The sequence below is a fragment of the Lemur catta genome, chromosome 9, assembly GCF_020740605.2.
Source record: "Lemur catta isolate mLemCat1 chromosome 9, mLemCat1.pri, whole genome shotgun sequence".
Taxonomy (NCBI): Eukaryota; Metazoa; Chordata; class Mammalia; order Primates; family Lemuridae; genus Lemur; species Lemur catta.
The window spans coordinates 96,138,542-96,161,344 of record NC_059136.1 but is presented as its reverse complement, the minus strand read 5'-3'; the positions used below and the strand labels follow the sequence as shown (position 1 = coordinate 96,161,344).

General features: G+C 38.2%; 1 protein-coding gene across 2 annotated transcripts in view; it reads right to left on the bottom strand.

Moving 5' to 3' along the window:
* ATP6V1H (ATPase H+ transporting V1 subunit H) overlaps positions 1–22,803 on the bottom strand; it is a 120,428-nt gene that overhangs the window by 20,760 nt on the left and 76,865 nt on the right. For both annotated transcript variants that reach the window (XM_045561003.1, XM_045561002.1), the window contains 2 exons: positions 14,259–14,360; positions 2,569–2,682 (listed from right to left, as the gene is read on the bottom strand). In XM_045561003.1, the coding sequence (XP_045416959.1) occupies positions 2,569–2,682; positions 14,259–14,360 (216 nt within the window). The remainder of the gene's footprint in view (positions 1–2,568; positions 2,683–14,258; positions 14,361–22,803) is intronic.

Genomic DNA, 22,803 nt, shown 5'->3' with positions numbered 1-22,803 from the left:
AAAACATTAAAGTTAAAATAGCTTGGCACATAATTAGAGAGACGGTGGGAAAAAGAACCCTCATCAGTTAGTTGGTGACAACGAACGAATAAGCCAGATTCTGTCTGTACGGACATACTCTTCCTCTTGCAATCAACCATAGAAAAATGTACTTAAGTTCCTAAATTCAAGGAAAAAAATCAAATTTAAAATATCTCATCTTCAATGCATAATCATTTGAACAACAAAAATTCTCAACCAAAAACTTTCCTCCACCGGCAAAGGGGAAAGGTCAACATTCTATTTCCATTTTATGCACATCATTTCTTTCACTCAGGAATATACATTTTTTTAAATAAACAAGAAAAACACTAAACCCAACAACAAATTCTTCAAGAAAAAGAACTATTCAAATGAAATCATTTTTTATTAATAAAACAAGAATTAGATTTCAACAACCCTAATTTTAACAAAGAGGGAAAATAAAACTATGACTTTCACAGGACTTTAGAAAAACATCTGGCAAATACAAGTTCATTGACTGCAACAGCCTTAAACTCTATTAAATGCCAACGTCCTTTAAACTAATTTCATGAAAGATAATAACCAAACCGTGAGATACAAAATTTGAAAATAATTCTTTTATGTTGAAAAATCCAGCTTGAGGCAAAGTGAAACAAGGAGAAAAATCCAGTGAAGTATTCTATCCATGTTTTACTGACAGACTTGGAGTTATTCCTTCTGCTGTACAGATAAAAACTATTTTGGAGTACCCTCTGCTTTGATCCCATTCATCTTGCAGTGAGGATATGAAAAAAAGTAAAAACACTTTCGACCCATCAAGTGAAAACACTTCCAGTCCGCCAAGTGCTGCCAGCACTAGCTCTGAAATCTACCCAAAATCCATTTACTTCTTACCTCAACATTTACCACTTTGTCCATCCACCAACCACCTCAACCCTAGACCACCATGAGAACCAGCTAAAATGCTCTTTTCGCTTTCACATTTAGCCCTATACAATCAATCCATTCTCCAGAGAGTAGCCTAAGTGATCTTTTTAAAACATAAACCAAGTCTTGTCATTCCCCTGTTTAAAAATCTTTTAATGGCTTTCAACTCATCTTATAAAAGTAAGAGTCAAATGGCATCCACAAGACCTTCCGTGATCGGGTCCCTGCCTACCTCTCCTCAACCATGTATTTCCATTTTAGCCCTTGTACCATCTTTCAAATCAGAGTTTCTCAACCTCAGAACTGACATATAGGGCCAGATACTTCCTTAATGTTGAGTACAGTCTGTACATTGCAGGATGTTTACCAGCACCTCTGGTCCCTACCCAGTAGGTGCCAGTGGCATCTCCACCCACAAGCATCACAACCACGTAAGTCCCTATATATTGTTTTAAATAAGCCAAGCTCATTCCTGCTTTATGGCCTTTTGCCCTTTCACTCCCTCTACCTGAAATGCTTGTTACCCTCAATAATTGATCTGTCTGGCTGGTTCCTTATTACTGTCTCAGCTTAACTGTTTGGCCTACTCAGAGTGGTCTTCTCTAATCACCCTATGTAAGTTTGTACCCACTTCCATCATATTTATAGCTGGCATTTAACGTGTCAGGGTAAGAAGTACTCAAAAAGCAATTGTTGTAAGAATGCATAAATGTCAGTATCTGTGAAAAAAGTGCTTAAGTGGCAGGACCATAATATGTAATACATGATGCCTAGATATTCCCTTATACTGTATCTGCCTGTATCTTCAAATGCACCCATTCTAATGCACCATTAATCCTTTCCTTTGGAAGCACTGGTGGCATTATTGTTACAGGCAATGTACTATTGTTTGTTGTGTCTTAATAAAAACAGTCCAAAATCAGATTATTCTTCCAGAGGGCGGAGAATAGAGAGGCATGTGAACTGTTCAGAAGAGCCCTGAAAGCACTGAACACCCAACCTATAGCTAGAAATGGCCATGCAAAGGGAATCCTCATTTGTTCTTTCATGTACACAAGGGCCCAACATTATATCTAAGCAGTTACTCCTTAATTTAACTTGTTTTATGTATGTCAATAATTTTTATTTTAAAAATAAAAAAGACAACAGGAAAGCATGACTTTGGTTACTTCAAAAGCAAAAAGCTATAATGAATGAAATGTGACAGTTAAATCTGAATTGATCCATCAGTTTTTAGTGTTTTTACGTGAACTGGTAAAATCCACCCAGGTTAACCATATGCTGAATAGTTAAACACTGCAAAACTGTAGCATCTCTAAAGCAATCAGTAACCGGATTATATTCCATTCAACTATAAAAAAGACTGACTTACGTCACAGAGTCCCTTTAGTTACTTCTGGAGTTGCTTTTGATATCATTACTCTGAATATACATTCTTTGAGACCATTAGTGCAGATCATCTTTTTAAAGCTATCATGTCATTGCTCTGAGTTACTAAAATATATTTCTAAATTTTTAATCAAAATCACTGGTATTAAAAATGATCCCTCATAAGATCATTCACATAAGCATTTTAGAATGGGCAAATGAGAGCTTTGCAGACCAACGTATGAGTGTGAGCAAAAAGCTGTAGCATACCAGTTGTGCACCATGAGCTTCTGCACGGCCAGCAGAGCATTGTATCGGACCTGCTGGTCCTCATGATGCATGTGGTTCATTACCAGCTGCTTCCCACCGAGCTGCTCGATGACCCTGCGAACAGAAGAGACTTGGTGAGGAGGCTGCAATCACTTCCGAATTCATACTGTTCATAAACAAAAAAATTCAAATACCAAAATGCCAAGGGACTTTTTAAAAAGTTACAACATACACCAGGCATGACGTCATGTGCCTGTATTCCCTGCTACCTGGGACGCTGCGGAGGGAGGATGGTTTAAGCCCAGGAATTTGAGACCAGACTGTGCAACACAGTGAGACCCTATTGCAAAGTAAATAAATTAATTAATAAAAGTTACGATGTTTGTAACTAAACCAACACATGCCTTTTTTACACCATTTTCTCTGAATCACAGATTTAAAGTATTCAAATATTTTCTCTTTTGAATTCCTAATGATAAATCCAACTGTTGTTCTCATTTCTTAATCCAGGAAAACATCATCTACCTGGATAGCACAAGACAATAGTACTTGAGAATATAGTTTTCTAGGTAGTTTAGTGTTAATTTATTACCATAATTCTGGCTTTCTTAAAATCAGTATTGAAAACCATCGAATCTTTATAATAACATAAGATTAACATCAAGTCCACCAGTGATTGTGCTGTGTGATAGATGCGGGCTTGGATGCAGGTAACAGAGGACAGAGGGTTAAAGAGCACCCATGTTAATTTCCTGGAAAAGACTTATCGATTTTAAGATATCTGTCCCTTTCTCGTAACAAAGGGATATGGCCATGTGACCCTCTGGGCAGTGAGACAGAGGAGAAAATTCATATCTTCAAGAGCACCGAAATGACGGACAACCAACACTGCTTTCTATCACCGCACCCCTGACTCCCTGAAAATCCACTTATATTAATTACAGACACAAAACTAAAGGGAAATGGCTATTTGCTTCACCAACAGGAAGAAAAAGGCTCTCTATTGCTTTGCAATGGTGTGGTTACGGACAGAGCCGTGGAGTCCCTTAGCCCCAGCACACTTTAATGTAATAGGGTACTGGGTGGTTTAAGACAAAGTTTCTAGGATTAGGAAGAAATAAGTGAATGGGGGTCGGGATGAGAGGGAGGCTTTTACCTGTGTACCTTTTCATTTTTTAAAGAAAGAAATTTTTAAATGTATTGAGGGGAAAAAGAGTACCATATAAGTATATAATGAAACATTAATTGAAATTTATTATGTAGCAGGTACTGTCCATTAAACATTATCCTATCTAATATATCAATGCAGCCATTTATCAGACATGTGACATTAAGCAAGTTATTTACCTCATGAATTCCTCCCTGCCAAATAACAAGGACATCTCCTTTACAGCAGTGTTGGGACCATTAAAGGACATAAAGCCCATGTCCCCACACTATACTTGAGCCCAGGTCAGTTGCCATGACAACTATACAAGGGCTGCTCCCTTCCTTCTGTCTATTCTCCTCACTGTGATCAAAGGGATCTTCACAAAACTCTGAATATCATTTTTCTTGCTTAAAACAATTCAGTGGCTTCCACTGCTCTTAACAAAAGGACCCAATTCCTTAGAACAGCTGATAAGGCCCTTTACACAGCCCCCCACCCACCCCCGTTCTCTGGACCTTCTCTGAGCACTGAGCTCGCAGTCACAGCCCTGTAACTCCTGCCTGAAGGAAGCCTGTCCAACGCACGCATCGTCTCTGCAGGCACATCACAGCCTTCTGTGCTTACCAACACTGCACGGCACTTGAGCACTACACTTGGGGGCTGTCTTAAACAGTAAAATCACCCCCAAAAAGGACAAAAATGAAAAAAACGTGGCACTAAATAGACCACGAGCAGGACACTTTACAGTACAAGAGTGAACACAAGGCGACAGAACGTTGCCTTGTCCCACCTCTGCTAGCAATGTGCCCGCTGACAACACAACCAAAAGTGCCTCCAGTGCTCATACAGGGTTAGCAGGTAGGCGAATTCACAAACCTTGAATCTGTTAACAATGAGGATCAACACACAATTTCAGAAAGCTGTGATATTATGAACAAAACATGACTGATAAAAAAACCAGATCACACACCATTTACAATAATACCTACATAAGCGCTTTTCCCACAGGTTGGGCACTACGCTAAATGCTTTGTATTTTTTACTTCATGTAATCCTCACAACAAATACACTTCCTAGCACTCTATAAAGTAGTATTTTTGACATTTTATACTACCTTGCCCCTTACACTATCTTCTCATACTACCACCAGTCAAAAAAATTTTCAAGAGCTTTGCTTTTAATAATTGATATTATGTTCATTTATCAAGTATTCACTTTCAAACTACATGTTATTGCTCTCCACCCCAGCAAGGCCGGCAGATCTCATAGAGGGCTGGATAACCTCACCCCACTGAAACTCACACTGTTATGAAATAAACAATTGTTCATCTCATCCTCTCAATTCCAGATGTGACTGAAGCACCAATTACTTTCAGATTATACAAATCTCTGATATCATAAATGCTTTAAAAAAAATGGTGAGAAGAATCCTTCTAGTTGGCAGATCACAAGACATCATTTAAAAGACAAGATATTTTGGTGATTTACTTTAGAACTAGATTCAAGTACTTCATTTATTAGCTATTGTCTAATAGGGATAAACTTGCTAATCATATTTCAAAAGAAATTGAGTCAATAGCATGTTAAGCTTTAAGGACTTGGAATATTATAATACATGATTAACAAGCTCAACAATAGTAAGAACATTAAAGGAAGACACCAGCTGGCAAAATACAGAAATGTAATTTTAGAGTAAACTTTAAATATCCTAAAAAGCACAGAACTATTTTTGTTTGTTATAAAGATCTCTTTCTCTCATAATATAGTTTAAATAATTCAGATGAGTTTACATAAAATATCCTGAGAAGAATTCTATTGTTTAGCATTCTAGTAATGGCTAATAAAACTATATCACACTATAACATGATTCCACACATATTGCTAAAAATGGTTGTTTCATGTATGCTTCCATTTATATGTAAGCAGGTACTTTCATATCTGTGTAGCAATATGCCCTCTAGAGTTTATAGATTCAATGAGCACAGAAACCACATCTATTTTGTTCCCACAAAAGAAGGTAACTTTTTTAAAGTAAAAAGTTAATTTAGAAGAATTATGGGGAGTATAAAGCTCTGCTTTTCCAATCAGAGGTGTACCATCTTTTTGAGCAAGGAACTTGAAACTCAAATTCTTCACTGGCATTTTTACTAAAGTAATAGAAAATGGTCATTGCTGGCCTTTCCAGTTTGTGATGGATGAGACAGCACTTTTATTGATAATGCCAGTAAAATCACTTCTATTTCTTTAATTAACTTGTTTAAATGGCATATCTTAGAGATAGTCCCTATCTTGAACAGGTTAAACCTATCATTTGAGTTCTAAATATCAACATCAAATTTGAGATACCAAAATAATTTTCTAAGATAAATGACTTGTGGTAAAAATGAATATATCATAAAGAGTTATTTTTCCAAGTCTTGATGTGTTACTTTTATTCATAAGGGAAAAAATGAATGAGGGCTATAGTTAAAAATCATATCCAAAAGCTGCAACTGAATATAAAAAAAAAAAAAATGCTTTTATGTTGCTGAATGCAACCCAAGAGTAGGCTGGAATTTTTACTGCTATCCCACAAGAAGCAACATTCCATTTTCCTGCTTTTGTTTAGAATGGGCTTATCAACTGAGAGTCTGATTAAGTGTTGAAATAGACTTTTGTGGGAAGGCCACATATAATCTGAATATCCAGCAGAGCTTCTAACTCTTGCAGCCATTCCTGCCAACTGATAGTAGTGACTTAGCATTTTCTAATTCAGTAGCAATAAAGAGTAAGAAAAGGAACTGAGTATAGAGATCCTGACTTATGACCCTAGAAGCCTATTCTAGGTACCTTGGTAAAAGATCACAAACAAAATAATTCCTATAACTGACATGAAAGTAATCAGTAATTTAACATGTAATTTAAAATTTTTTAGTATTATGATTACTCTTTTAAAACATTTATTTCAAATTGTTAGTCTGTAAATGCACTGAAGACCTATTAAGTTTGAAAAAACCTCCTGTAACTCTGAGAGAAAACACTCTTTTTTTGAGAAGCCTCAAAAAAGAGAGTCTTCAAGGTACTATGTGATAAGGAGAAAATTATTTGAAAATATATCTCAAAGGAGAAGGAGTGGGAGATTGCATGGGGAATAAGTTACTCTGGGGAGAGGCTTCGGAATAAAGAATGAGTATGTTGATTCATAATGTGAATACAAGCCACTGGAAGGACACAGTAAAGGAGTAGCATGGCCAGAGTTTCAGGCCAAAAAAGACTGCTTCGGGAAGAGCACCAAGGACTGACTGCAGCAGGTGGCACAGCAATAGGTGGTCTAGAGAATGTAAAGTGTGGTGCGAGAGATAATCCTTACTAAGGGGAGAGAGTAAGGGAGGAAGAAAGGGATGGAGAACACAACTGGATCCTGTGAGGGCATAACAGGCTTCTGACCGGGCAGTAGATCGGGTGTACACAGTAATATCCAAAAGAAACATGGGAAACACCAGCTGGTTAGTGATGTCAGTGCGGAGTCGGTACTGTGAGAAGGTAAGTTCTTTAGTAAGCTTTTCGTTTTTAGGATTTTAGATTACTTTAGACTATTATGATATTTTTACCTTCATTCACTTCGTAGCAGTTATAATTCTAAGAAGGCTGTATCTATCATCTGTCTGTCTTTCATGTAAAACACATTTTGGATGGGTTAGAGACCTTGGTTATTAGCTATATTTATATCTGCCTTATCTAAAGATCTTTAACGTTCCATAGTAAAACAGGCTATTTTTGAATGGTACTAATCACAGATAGTTCTTGATATTATAGTGTTGAGACCTATGAAGGTCTTAGTGTTTACCCTACTTGCAGCTAACAAGTTAGCCTGCCATAGTTTCATGGATGCTGGTAGAAGACACAAGACTCCTAGATCTCATGGACAGTTTATTGCTCACAGCAACAGAATCAGCAAGACACTAGCATTTTTGTGCTGGTCCACCAAAGCCTCAATTTCTACCTGGCGACATAAAGAGAGCCAGATGAGATCCACACATTATACAGAAGAGAAACCCTAAACTTATGGAACCTAAATCTCTCACATGGCAGTAAGCACACCTGCCTCTTGCTCCTAGGCAGACAAACCTCTTTGAAAAGGGCATTCAGTGTCTCATCTTGCAAGCTCAGAAAGGCAAGAGAAATGTTTTTGCACAGTATCAACCCCTCATTTCTACACCTTCTTGCCCGTTGACAAATTTACCCATGAATATAACACTCCCTGGTGGCTCTGATTAATCTGGCTGGCACAGGTTGAGACCAAGTCCATTCAATTAGTCTCATATGCCATTTAATTCAGGCTACTTCCTATAAGACTCCAAGCACCAGGATGAGGCCAACCTGCAGCACTGACCTCACCACCCACATACCCCAGCATCCTTGACCCAACCAGCTAAACAAATGCAATGAATCATCAGAGTCTACAAGGGTAGCCTCCCCCATACTTGTCTGAGGGCTATATGATCTTCTGGTAGCATTTCCTGAAATACTTGAAGGTCTCTTATGACCACCCCTAAAGTACAAGTTACTGTGGCTTTGGGAGGAAGGTGAGCTAATGCCTGGCTACCATATAAGAAGCACAACACCAGGGTACCTGTGGTGCCCCTGGAAAGTTGTTTATCATTGCTGGGGCCACCCAAGTGAGACCTTCATGACTTGGGGAGCTAAGTCCAGAGTGGCTTCCCAGCTGGATGAAAGACCCTAGGGGGTCCCAGTTCAATTCAAATAATTGAGTCTAATTGTTTCAAGGAGGGACTGTACTATTTGTCTATGCCACCAGCCAGGGGACATTTGTCTGCACCATGGAATGGCTGAGGGATGGCTTCAGGATCGGGAGTGGGGAAGACACACAGAACTGTTGACAGGCATTTTGCTTAAGCTACCATTATCCTTTCTGTTTCCAATAGATTTCTCAGTAAGGTTAAAGAGAATGGCCATGAAATTGTGGTCAGAACTGTCTGGTGGTGGATGACATACCCAGCTGTCAATTAAGCATAAGGCACCTGCAACAGCTTGGGAGATCTGTGTGCTTCCTTTGAAGAAAGCTCTAGGGGAAATTCACTGAAAACAGAGATCATTAATGTCCCTCCCTGCCCTGTGTGTCCAGGGTCTGAGATGCACTGAGGATGTTGTTATCCTCCCACTGCCACAAAATCAATGTGTCCCACACCAGTAGCTAACTATACCACTCTCTAATCATCCCTAATTATAGCCAGACCTCTGATCTGAAGCAGCCAAGTACAAGGTGCAAGGGCATTTCTGCAAAACTTGTAGAGACTCATTAAGTCCCCATCTTTAGCCATGTGAGTCACTATAGAGGGACTTGGTGAGCACTGTACTAACCAAGCTGTCCTTTTCCTTATGATCCAGGTTACAGGTGTCGGCAAACTTTTTCCTAAGGGCCAGATAAGTAAATATTTTAGGCTTGTTGGTCACATGGTCTCTGTTGCTACTTAGTTCTTCCCGTTGTAGCTAAAGCAGCCACAGACAATATGTAAATGAATTGATGTGGCTGCGTTCTGATAAAACTTTAGTCACCCAGCCATGAGTTGTGATTTGCTGACCCCTCATCTAGATCAATGAAGTCCAACAAAGGACTCTAAGAAGCTGAACCAAAATTAAGTTTGAATCCCCTAAGCCCCCATTTGGCTGGACTGTGGTACACCAACCAGGCTGACCTGGGGTTGCCACTAAGGGAAAGAAAGAAGCATCACGCTGAGGAATCGTCAAGACAGAATCCCAAATATTCAAGATCTTTCATCCTTTGCATTACCCAGAAAGCTGCTAAGAGGAAACAACCCCCTTTCTGGGGACAGCCACATTAATATGGCAAAACTGCTATAGCAAGAGGAGGAGATAAGGGAGGTAGAGTCAGAAATCTTTTCACGTAAATTTTTGAGGAGGCTATTGCAAAGCTCAAAAATGCCAGATGAAGGAGGACGGTAGGGAGCATGGAAGACGCATCAAGTACCTTGGCCATCAGACCACTGTTGAGTGGCCTTTGAAGTGAAAGGCACACTACTGTCAGCATGCAAATGGTGAGGAAAACTGAACACATGTTACACACTGGCTTCAAAGGTCAAAATTATTGTAGCCAGGCTCAGCCAATTTGAGTGTAGTGGCAACACTGTCACCTGAAAACCTATCAGTAGTGGTAAGGTGCCATGACAGCCCTGAGAGTGCGCCATATATACTGTGTGGTTGGTCTGTGAGAAGTGGGAAGGGGGGGCACCATGCCCCACAGTGTGTCTCCCTCACTGATACCATCGGGTTAACTGTTGGCAGGAGTCACTGTCAGTATGCACTGGTAGACTCTGCATCATCAGAAACAGAGAGTCCCTTTCTTTTTGCCAACATGGATGGATGTGTTGCCATGTCTATTGCATGACAGACCCCAGCAGCACAGCTAGCAACCTGGGCAGTGAAGGTTTACACAGTAACTACGATTTGCTTTCACAGTTCTTGGCCTAAGAGGACTGTCTCTAATCTGCTAGTCTACAGTTTTTCAAGTGTCAACCCACACAGCGAGGCCACTGGCAACATCCCAGGAGTGAGTAAAAATATAACAGTTTGTCAAGGAGATGATGGCCAGATCCATGAAAGCAGCCTAGAGTGTGCCACCGAGTGGAGTGGCCACATCCACATTGGCTCTGCATAGTTGCTACTGAGGTCGAACAGCTGTGGCAGCCTGACGTTCCCTCGAATGGTAGCTGTCACTTTTTCATGTAAAGCTGAGATGCCGTGGGGCCAGCTCGCTGTATTATTGAATATCCCACTTCCATTTGACCAGGGAGGCCTGTTGGGTCTTTCCCACCTTGTTAGCTGTGGAGATTGAATTGACCCACCCAAGAGGAGGAATGTCAGGTCTGAGTCCCAAGCCCTCCCTGGGTCACGGCAACAGCAGCAGAGAGCTAGCTGCTTTTCAGAAGGGGTGTGTACCTGGTGTCCACATCAGGGAAGCAACAAGTCCAAAACAACTCTGGATGGAAGCTATCTCCCTTTGTCAGAGGTTCCAATTAGCAAAATCACCAGTCACAGAGACCACAACTCATATGGGACATGTGGGTTGAAAAACCACAGATAGAGAGTATGCCACAGAGTGATGACAGCTTCCAATGCAACCTGCTGGTCTGGGCCCTACTCAAAGACTGCTGATTTGCCAGTTAGCCAATATAAAGGATCAAGTAGAAAACACACATATAATACAAAGTCTTCAAAACCCAGAGTCCATTCCGTTTTGGTGGTGGGGGTTGAAAAGACAGCAGTTTTTGCTTGCATGCCAGGGAGACAGAACACTGTGAATCTCTCTATATGGTCCTGAGAAACTTCACATGGCAGGCAGCCCTCTGGGTGGTGCTGGGGTTGACCAGCCACCACAGTTAGCAAAAGAATGACAACTCCAGTCAGGGCCATTGAGACTGAGGCTTCCAACTTGCCAAGCAACAGAACCATCTATATAGTAGAAGCTTTGGCCACCAGGGGTGGAAGCACTAGATCCTGACCATTCCCAAGGGCGATGGGAGTGATTTATGTGCACTTTTCTACATGTATTTCTTCCAAATTGGGAAGATCTCTTATCAAACTCACAGGATGCGGGTGTGCAAACATATAAGACATTAATTCTTCACATACATGCAGATAGAGAAGCAATACTAGAACACTGAACTGGCCCACAAGACCCCACCCATGAGGTCATATTAGGTTCCCTTCCCAAATGGACACAGAGATAAGTAAATATCATTGGAAATCAAGAAGGGGGGAGGGAGAGGAGGAGAGAAGTAAAAAGCCACCTAATAGGTACAATGAACACTATTCAGGTGATGGGCACACTTACATAGCCCTGACTAAAGCATTATAAAAGCTATCCATGTAACAGAAACATCTGTACCCCCTTAATCTTTTGAAATAAAATTAATTAATTAATTTTTATTTCACATTAAGGTAAAATAACAGGTAAGAGCTTGACACCCCAGCCCTATCAGCAGTATTTTCATTTAAATGGAAATTAATATTTTATACCAACAATATGGAATTATGATAATATAGAACAATGTTCTTGAAGACTCAGCATCTTCTTAATATTCTGAAACCACATTACTTATACAATCACTTATTCTTCCCATGTATAAGCCTCGCCCATGTGTCTGGATCCAGGCAGGAGGTACAAAGGTTAACAGGAGACTCTCTTGCTCCCAGAGTCAGTGGAGTCCTAACATCTTTTCTCCTTAGACCCTAATCTGCTAGCCAAGATTGCCCTTTTATAGTTGTTTAAAAAGAACAAGGGATAGCATTAGTTGGGAAATCTGTAATCATGGAATTCAGAATTTGAAATGAAGAAAGTAATTTGATTTTTTATGCCTTGGTTTCTCCTTGCTTAAAATGATAAAAAATCACTTCTTTCTAAAAAAAAAAAATTATCTATAATCCCACAGATGACAGACAGCCACTGTCAATACTTCCAATGCTTTGCTTCATATAATGTATGTTGATATCTAATAACTGCGGTTGTACTTTGTTCAGCTTATTGCTCATTGTGACAAGCATTTTCCCATGTCATCAAAGATTCCTGATACTATGATATATGTGGGTACTATACTGTTTTAGTATTGAATATTTTGGTTATTTTTGGTTATTTTGAATATTTTGGTCACTATTGAATATTTTGGTTATTTTCAAAATTTTTTGCTATTATAAATAATGCTGCAAGAAATAGTGCAGGATCTTTTAATGTTTTCTTTCAAATACAGAATGAAGGATGAATATAATATTTTTGTTACTGTTTGAGCATCCCAAATACAAAAATCCCAAATCCTCCAAAATCTCAAATTTTTGAGCACTGACATGATACTAAAAAGAGATGTTTATTGGAGCATTTCAGATTTCAAAGTTTTAGATTAGGGATGATGAACCAGTAATGCAAATATTCCAAAATCTGAAAAAATCCAAAATACTTCTAATCCCCAGCATTCAGATAAGGGATACTCAGCCTATATTATTTTTACCCAAAAAAAGCTTTTTATCCCCCTAACTTAATAGTTTTCCATTTGTTTTTGAAGCTTCTTGTAATGTACTAAGCTCTTTTACAAATACAGTCTTACATATCTGTATCTGTGCCATCTGCTTTCTGAAGTGCACCTAGAATAAATAAGGTTCGATGCAACGGTTTGCACCACTGGATCAGAATAAAAACGTCCTGCAGTTCAAACACTGAGTGACTCATTAGCTACCCTAATTTTCCACCATCCTGAGTAGTTTCCCATCTGCCACTTGTCTACTGCTTCTCTAGAAGAGCTCCCATCGTAGGGCAGACCCACAGTGTTTAGATATTTATACACAATAAGAAGTTATGAGGAAATGTAGAATGCTAATGTCTGCAACTACAACCATGGCTCCACCAATTTTTTCATACATTCTAAGAAGTCACGGGTTTACTCATTTTGACATTGTTATTTGATAAACAAGATAAATACTGTTATATGTCTTCCTAATATATAGCTTTCATAAATATAAAATATTAGCATTAGTAATAAAAGCAAGATCTTCCCTGATTTCCAATACTTTGTGTGTTTTGTCATGCACCTATGCCAGGAAAGTAATGCTATCCTGACTTCATGGCGAGAAGACAAGAAGCTTTATATTTCGTAATTTTCCTGGACTCTGCCCTATATCTCTCTTCCTTTAGCTGATTTTAACTCATGGTCTCCTATGCCTATAATAAAGTGAGAGCTAATAATATAAGCAGCTAATAGTTATTAAGCATTTACTATGTACTTACTAGCAACTGTTCTAAACAGTGTACTCGTATTAACTCGTTTAATCCTCATGTCGATATTATTATCACTCCAATTTTATGGATTAGGGAACCAATTAGCAAAAGAAACAGCACTACACATTCCTGTTTTTCCAAACAAAATAAAACAGCCCTTTTGTCCCATTTATTGTTTTGCCCCTTGACACAATATTGGTACCTTGATTTCTTATTTTTCCAAAATAAACCTGATCATCCCTTTATTGTTAATGTATTTTAGTAAATTTAAATTATGTGACTAGTATCTCCTCCTCTATACAGCCATACCTGTACTTTAAAGTACAAAATTCCATTACTATGCATCTACTGTAACTGTTCTTTACAGATGTTATATTTCCTTTTATACTTTGAATCTACTCAGGTCAATAACAATGTCTAATTCATTTCTGTAAGTACAAATAGTAATTGAAAAATAGCCAGTGCTCACAAAATGGCGAATGAATTAAATCATACAAACCAAAGGAAATCTTTAACATGAAATAGCTAGTGTGATCTCTGTTGGCCACTACACAGTAGTATTATGCAAGTGTACTTATATTTTTATACCACTCACTTTTAGTTGGGTTTTTCATAATTCCTACTACATGGCAATCTTGATTTCATTTACTCTTGTTATTTCTTCTGCTAACCTACTCTATTTTAGGTCAGTACATTTTTTAGGATTCTGTGTTGAAGGTTTCAAGAAACCAAATCAAATTAATGATTTTCTCTTACCGTTTGCCTCGTGGATAATGCCGCACATATTCTCCAACATCATGAGCAGCAACAGCTAAGACTTGTGGATCATCTGACACCTCCAAAAGTTTTGTTAAGATTCTGAAATAAATAAAATCCAAAGAGAGATCAAGTTCTAAGTTTTCTATAGAGCACAACAGAACACAAGTATAATGTAGATATCTTCCTAAAAATGGGCATTTATAAATATAATCATATTTTTCTAAGGATTTCACTGTTACATATAAGTTAGCAGTTTCCAAATCATTATACATACATAACAGGTTACTTTTAGATTCACAACATATACTATGCATAATTCCCAAAACATCAGGGACTCCGTCTCTCCCTCTATCTCAAAAAAGACAACTAGAATATGAATAAAGTTATTTTAATATAAGACTATCAGTGGATCATTGCTAATATTTTTAAATAAACCATTTGTAAACAACAGGATCTATTGTTAGCAGTGGGGCAAATTACTTTCAGTGCCCTATGATCAAGATGGTGGACTGAGCACTAAGCACACACATCTTTCCTCTCTCTGGCCCAACTCTAGCAAAAGCCTGGAACATGTACCTTACAAATAGAATGAAATCCATAATGGCAAGTGAATGTTTCTTAAAGATGGCAGTCCAAATCCACCATCCAACTCCCTTGCCCTCCTAGTACTTTCTCATATTGCTGCTGGAGCCTGATGGGTACTTCTCAGAAAGCAGCCAGGGACCAAGAGCAGAGAAGGCTCCCCTTTGCCACAGTCTCTGTCTCCCTCCTCAAGGACTAGCAGGGAGAGAGTGCATCTACCCAGGGGTGCACATGTCCTTGGGTGTAAATGGGGAGGCGGTGACGCTGCTCAGAATCCAAGGAGCTGGGAAAGGACTGCCTTCCTCATATGTGCAAGTAGAGATCATTCAAGAAATAGATCATTCCTATGTTATCTTAACTGCTCAAGGGCCTAGAAATAAATGGAAAACAACTCATTCTACAAGCACAGCATAATTGTGGTATCCAATCAGAATGAGTAATTTTTTTAAATGGCTAGGTGGAAGACTAAAATATTAAAAAAATGCTTTCTAATATTCTAGCAATATCCACTCACTTAGAAATAGATACATAAAAGCCTTAACAAATTAGCAAATTGAAATCAGTTGTATACTGAGAGAATTTATTCAGTTCTTAGCTCAAATGTCGCCTCTTACATAAGAGCCCATGGTCCCCCTAATCAATACCCTCCCCCATCATTCTCTTCTCCACGTGCCTTTATGTTACATATTTACTTATTTGTTTAGTCTTTCCCAAATACAATGTCAGCTTAATGAGAATAAGGACTTTCTTTTGCCATTTTATCTGCAATACCTAGAACTGTACTAACCACACAACAGATGTTCAACACTTGTTGAAAAATAATTAAAGTGTTAAATTGGTGAAGACAATTAAGAAAATCAATTTTAACAGCTTCTGATAGAGTTTAAAACACATAGACCCTTTGACCCAGCAATTCTATTTCTTTTCTTTTCTTTCCTTCCTTTCTTCCTTTTTTTTTTTCAGACAGGGTCTTGCTCTGTCACCCAGGCTGGAGTGCTATGGTGCCCTCATAGCTCACCACAACTTCAAACTCCTCGGTTCAAAGGATCCTCCCTCCTCAGTCTCCCAAATAGCTGGGACTACAGGTGTGTGCCACCATGCTCAACTAATTTTTCTGTTTTTTGTAGAGACGGGGTCTCACTTTGTTGCCCAGGCTTGTCTCGAACTCCTGGCCGCAAGCAATCCTCTCACCTTGGCCTTCCAAAGTGCTGGGATTATAGACATGAGCTACCATGCCTGGCCCAGCAATTCTATTTCTGGGAATCTTTCCTACAGAAATATTTTCACATTTCCAATAAGATATCTGTGTACAGTGTCTTAAAAAATGACTAAGACAGTCATTTTAATTGACTCCAAGTCATAGGAAGTGAAAAGACAAGTCACAAACTAATACATTTAGTATGATGACACACATAAATAACTCTATATAAAGATGCAAGTAAGGTATATCTATGCACTGTTCAAGTTTAGCCTAAAGCTGCCTCCTTGCATATATTAAGTTTGGCCTAAAGGTTTCTCCATATGTCGTGAACTATAACCTAACTGCATATGTAAATAGGTGGTAACCTATTTCTATGCTAATAACCGAGTTGCAGCGAATCATAGGCAGTCAACTGTTCAGACCATGTTCAAATAAAGCAAATGCCAAGCATTAACCAATCCAGCCATTTCTGTACCTCACTTCCACTTTCTGTATATCATTTTCCTTTGTCTGTCCACAAATCTTCTGTGACCATGCAGCAGGGCCAGAGTCTCTCTGAACCTATTCTGGGGTTCAGGGGCTGCCCAACTCATGAAGTTACATGAAGGTTGTTTCAAATTGAAGAAATAAAAAAATAGATAAAACTACATAACAATAGAAAGTTGGGAAGAGAAAGAATTTTTTTAATTTATAAGAGATTACAAAATGTTTATGGAAATATGATGTGGTCAAAAACTAAGATTGGATGGATTTGTTTATAAGGTTTTATTAAATTAAGCCTGGTACTGATAATACTACTACAAAAGCAAAATTTGGTTTTCCCTTTTGAACAAAAATTTCATGTAGTATTAATAAGACACAAAAAAATATTTTTCTTCACCTTTTGAGTAAACTATAAAAAAAAGAGAGAGAGGAGAAAAGGAGCAACAGAGCCTGCCTTTCTCGGGTCTTTTGATTGTTGGGAAAACTGAGTCTCTTCTCTAACAAAGAGCAAACGTTTTTGCTTTTCAAAATCTTTGAATTGCCATTTTGGCTAAATAAATTATTATTATTTTACAGCAACCTGTGATCTTATTTTCATTAAGTATTTTAAACCTTTGACATTTCTGACAGGCTTCCCAAAATTACATTTCACATTTAAAATTAAGTCTTTTTTTCTTACCTCAAACTAACTTCGGGCTGCTACAGAGGGCCCCTGCTGCTTTCAGAAAGGAGAGAAACAGGCTTATTTGATATGTTAAATTACATGGGAAGCCCTGTCAAATAAAAAATTATGTTTAACCTTCTTCGAGTTACACTTTTATGAATATTAATATATGTTACAAAATTATATGGGATTTCTATAATTCTGATATGTCTAGGTATATGTTATCACTAATAATTATGGTTATTATGTTAAATTATTGTAGGCTATAGAAATAACCAAATTTCTTGTCAACTGTCTCTTTAACTAGGACCACTTTATTTTCATAGTTAATTGCTTAATTCTGACGCAGTTTCTGAAAACTTCACAAGCAAGTAAAATACTAGAGAACTATGTCTTCCGGGAGGTTCATAAAAAAGATGAAAAGGACCCTGACAAGCACTCTGGAATACAGGTTTCTGACATCTTTAAGATCATATCATCTGGACTGGGTAAGAATTTCCAGCACTCCAATGAAGAGAATGACTGGTTTACAAAACTGCTAACACCAGCAGGATGAGACAATTGAATATCAAGAAAATACTGTGCCAGATTTTCATGCTAAGTCAGCCAGTTCTGAAATTATTTAGATATGCAATTTGAGTGAACTCCATGGCCCAAGTTAAACCACCTGTGATAATTCATCCAATAAATAGTGCAGTATACCTGAAATGAGAAACAAAATTGGTATGTAAGAGGATGTAAGTCCTACGTTAAGTGTGGACTCATGGAGAGCCTGGACAGCCACCTGATCCTTCCTAAGACCTTAAAGCCTCCATTATTAAAAGTTCTGCATTCCATGACTCATCATGGAAGAGATAAAATAACCCAAATTTAAAATATATAATGAATGGTCTGATGGGCCATTTAAACAATTATAGAGGAATCTAGTTCAATTGTCATTTTGAATGCATGTTTTCTGATTGTATAAAAGCTTTCCTATGCAAGAGGGCTAATGTTATAACAATGGCTAAATGGTTATTAGGAAATGTTTTCCTCATGGGACACTCCTGGAAAAATCTTCAATGATAGAGGTACTTGTTTCACTGGACAAGTTATGAAATAGTTAAGTAAGGTATTACACATACAATAGCATTAGGTAAAGCTAACTAAATTGACTGGATTGCCTTGGTCAAAGGTATTGCAGTTGATGACAATCAGATACACTTTCAGTGCAAAACATTAAGTTGATCCCTTATGAAATCGTCATGGGAAAGCCTATGCACCTAATCATAATACTTCATGTATCCTCCGCTACTAAACTCTGATATGACTAAATGCTGCAAAACTTTAATTATGCCAAAGTGTATTTTTACCAGGTGAAGAAAGCTTTTCATGGTCCACACTGACTGAGGACAATCTTGATTCTGGAGACTGTGTCTCCTTAGAATGACATCAGACTGCCCTTGTCACCCAAACTGCAGCAAAACTTCAGGACCCTGAACCTTAGATTAATAATCTCACAACTTCAAGAGCCCCTCCAGACTCTTGGAACCATACACCCATTGGAGACCTTAAGATGAGAAAGTAGCCAGGGAAGTTTCTCCCCAGAAGCTCACAGCATCCTAGAGATGGATAGCTTTTTCCGAAGATCACAGATCAAGACTTCTGTGCTATCATAGTTTTCCCCAATCTCTAGTAGCCACCATTCTATTCACTACCTCCTTGAGATCAATTTATATTAGGTCCCATAAATGAGTGTGAAAATGCAATATTTGTCTTTCTGTGCCTGGTTTATTTCACTTAAAATCATGTCCTCCAGATCCATCCATGTTTCTGCAAATGACAAAATTTACTTCATTCCATTGTGTACATAGACCACATCTTTTTTATCCATTCGTCCCTTGATAAACACTTAAGTTGATTCCACATTTTAGCCATTGTGAATAATGCTGCAATAAACACTGAAGTGCAAAATATCTTCTGGTTACATTTCATCTCCTTGCCTCACCCAAGCGAGGTTTAGAGGCATGCCCTTCCCCTCTACAATGCTCACCATGTCTGTGACCATTAGTTGTGAGTTTATCCCCTCCAACCCCCTAATCCCTGGAGAATATTCCCTGTGAGCACCATAGTGTTGATCAGTTAGTACCAATTTGATAGCAAGTACATGTGGAAGCTATTCCTTCGATCTTGTGATACCTCACTGCGGATAATGGGCTCAAGCTCAATCCAGGAAAATATAAGAGGCACTAGATCACTGTTGTGTCTTATAATTGAGTAATACTCCATTGTATACATATACCAAATTTTAGTAATCCATTCATGAATTGACGGGCACTTGGGTTGTTTCCACATCCTTGCAATAGTGAAGCCATAAACATTCCGGTGCAGATGTCTTTATTATAGAATGTCTTTTGTTCTTTTGAGTAGATGCCTAATAGTGCTATTGCTAGATTGAATGGTATTTCTATTTTTAGCTCTTTGAGGTATCTCCAGTTTCTTTTCCACAGAGGTTGCACCAATTCCAACTTGCAAATATTCTAAACTTAAGCTTAATTTAATTCAACTGGAACATTTTAGTAATTTCAAGAGATTAAAGACTTCGATCATTTTATTACGTGATATTTTAATATTAAGAAATTATTTTATGAAATTGTAAGCAAATTACATTAACACACAATTCCTTAAAAGCATGACATAATGTTTATTCTTGAGAAAAGAAAAATAGCTCAGAGTAGTCTGAACTATGTGAAATATGAGAAATTTATCAAGCCCAGACAGACATTAGAATTGGCCAGGGGCAATTGTTTAAAGACCTTTTGCCCAAGATGTGGAAACAACCCAAATGCCCATCAATTCATGAGTGGATTAGTAATATGTGGTATATGTATACCATGGAGTATTACTCAGCTATAAGAAATAACGGTGATATAGAATCTCTTTTGTTCTCCTGGAGAGAGTTGGAACCCATTCTATTAAGTGAAGTATCCCAAAAATGGAAAAATAAGCATCACATGTACTCACCAGCAAATTGGTTTCCCTGATCATCACCTAAGTGTATATTTGGGATTAACACCAGTTGAGTGTCGGACAGATGTGGGGGGTGGGGGGAGGGAATGGGTGTATACCTACATAATGAGTGCGATGCACACTGTCTAGGGAATGGACTCGCTTGAAGCTCTGACTTGGGGGATGGGGGGGTACGTGGGCAATATACATAACCTGAACTTTCGTATCCCCATAATAAGCTGAAATAAAAAAAATATTAATAATAATAAAGACCTTTTGCCCCTGACAAGCCACCTCACCCATTATCTTCAAGTTCCTGTAATTTATGATACAAAGAACAATGTATAGCCAATCAATAGCTTATGTTATTTTAATGTAAATTCTTGGTAAACTATTTAGGAACTGCCTCTTCTTTTTTTCTTAAAAACCCACCTGTAACTGCTGCTAATTGGGAGTGTAACCATTCTCATTAACGATGGCTAGATACTTCCAGGACAGCCCTCATATATTCAGAGCAACTTGAATCTATGCTCCCAGGTAGCCATCCTCAAACTCTGAGCTCAAATAAACTGTATACTTAATCATATTTTCTGAATCTCATTCTCTAAGGTTGACATTCTGAATTCCTCAAACCAGGAGTCAGCAAATTACAAGTCGAATCCAAAGCTGGCTGCCATCTGTTTTTGCAAATAAAGTTTTACTAGATGGATGCTTTGGCATCACAATGGCAGAGCTGAGTAGTTGTGACAGAGACTAAATGGCTCACAAAGTCTAAAATGTTTCCCATCTGGGCCTTTACAGAAAAATTTTGCCAATCTTTGCTTAAACCACATTCAGTGACTTAAGCCATTCTCCATATGGCTAGGACCAACATACAAAATATGGTGTGCAAACTGGCAGCATCTGCATCACCTGGACACTTGTTAGAAATGCTGAATCACAACCCCTACTCTAGACCTAGTGAGTTAGAATCTGCATTTTAACAAGATCTCCATTAACAATTGCAAAGCATAGTCTTTCTTAGACTCAAAGAATGTTAGACCTCGAAGAAATCACAGAGACTTTCCAGTCAAATTTACAAAACATGAGAAATGACTTTAATAGTTATAAAGTAGGGATATGGCAGAAAAGGAAGGTAGACAGCCTGTGTGCAGCCATTTTGACCAGACAGACCCTAACCACCCTGAACAAGAAAGTCACAAGGAAGCCACTGCCTGGGACCACCGGAGAATGGATGACTTACTAAGCCGGATGCCTTTACAGCCAAGGAAACTATTAGAAGAGCAAACAGATAACTTACAGAACGGGAGAAAACATTCACATGCTACACATCCAATAAAGGGCTGATAATTAGAATCTATATAGAATTCAGGATAATTAGCAAGAAAAAAAAATCAAACAACCCCATTAAAAATTGGGGAAAGGACATGAACAGAAATTTTTCAAAAGAAGACAGAATAATGGCCAAAAAACATATGAAAAAATGCTCAACATCTCTAATCATCAGGGAAATGCTAATCAAAACCACAATGAGATATCACTTAACTCCAGTGAGAATGGTTTTTATCATAAAGTGCCAAAACAATAAATGTTGTCATGGATGTGGAGAGATAGGAACACTCATACACCTGCTGGTAGGACTTCAAACTAGTACAATCTCTGTGGAAAGTAATATGGAGATACTTCAAAGAGATACAAGTAGAACTACCATTTGGTCCAGCAATCCCATTACTGAGCATCTACTCAAAAGAAAAAAAGACATTCTATAAAAAAGACATCTGCACTAGAATGTTTATAGCAGCACAATTCACAATGGCAAAGATGTGGAAACAGCCCAAGTGGATTAATAACATGTGGTATATGTACACCATGGAGTTCTACTCAGCCACAAAAAACAATGGTGATCTAGCACCTCTTGTATTATCCTGGATAGAGCTGGAGCCCATTCTCCTAAGTGAAGTATCACAAGAATGGAAAAACAAGCACCACATATACTCACCATCAAATTGGTATAAACTGATCAACACTTTTGTGCATGTACAGTAGTAACATTCATCAAGTTTCAGCAGATGGGAGTAGGGAGGAGGGGATGGGTATATTCACACCTAATGGAATGGTCCACACCGTGTAGGAGATGGAGACACTTGAAGCTCTGACTCGGGTGGGGCAAAGGCAATATATGTAACCTAAACATTTATCATTTGTACCCCCGTAATATGCTGAAATAAAAAGATAAAAAATAAATTTAAAAAACTGAAAATATATAAATATATACATATATATATAAAAAATATTACCATTGCCCCATAAGGTGTACCCCTCCTCCTCAGGAAAGGACCCCTACTCTATCTACGGAGTCAGATCTGTTGTCTGTCTCTGTCTCAATAAAAGCTTCCTGTAGCTAGTTGGCTCTCTCTCAAATTCATTCCTGTACAAAGCCAAGAAGCCCCTTGGCAAGTTCAAAGGCCTTTCCTCCCTTCACTGGGGCACCCCCTATATCTATGCTGCATCAGTTATCCTTTAGGGCCATTTAGTACCCTGAATATCTTCAGCAACAATGACAATATCTTTGTAAGATTATAAATGTGCTCAGCATGCTTTTTATTTAATAAGTTGAATCATCA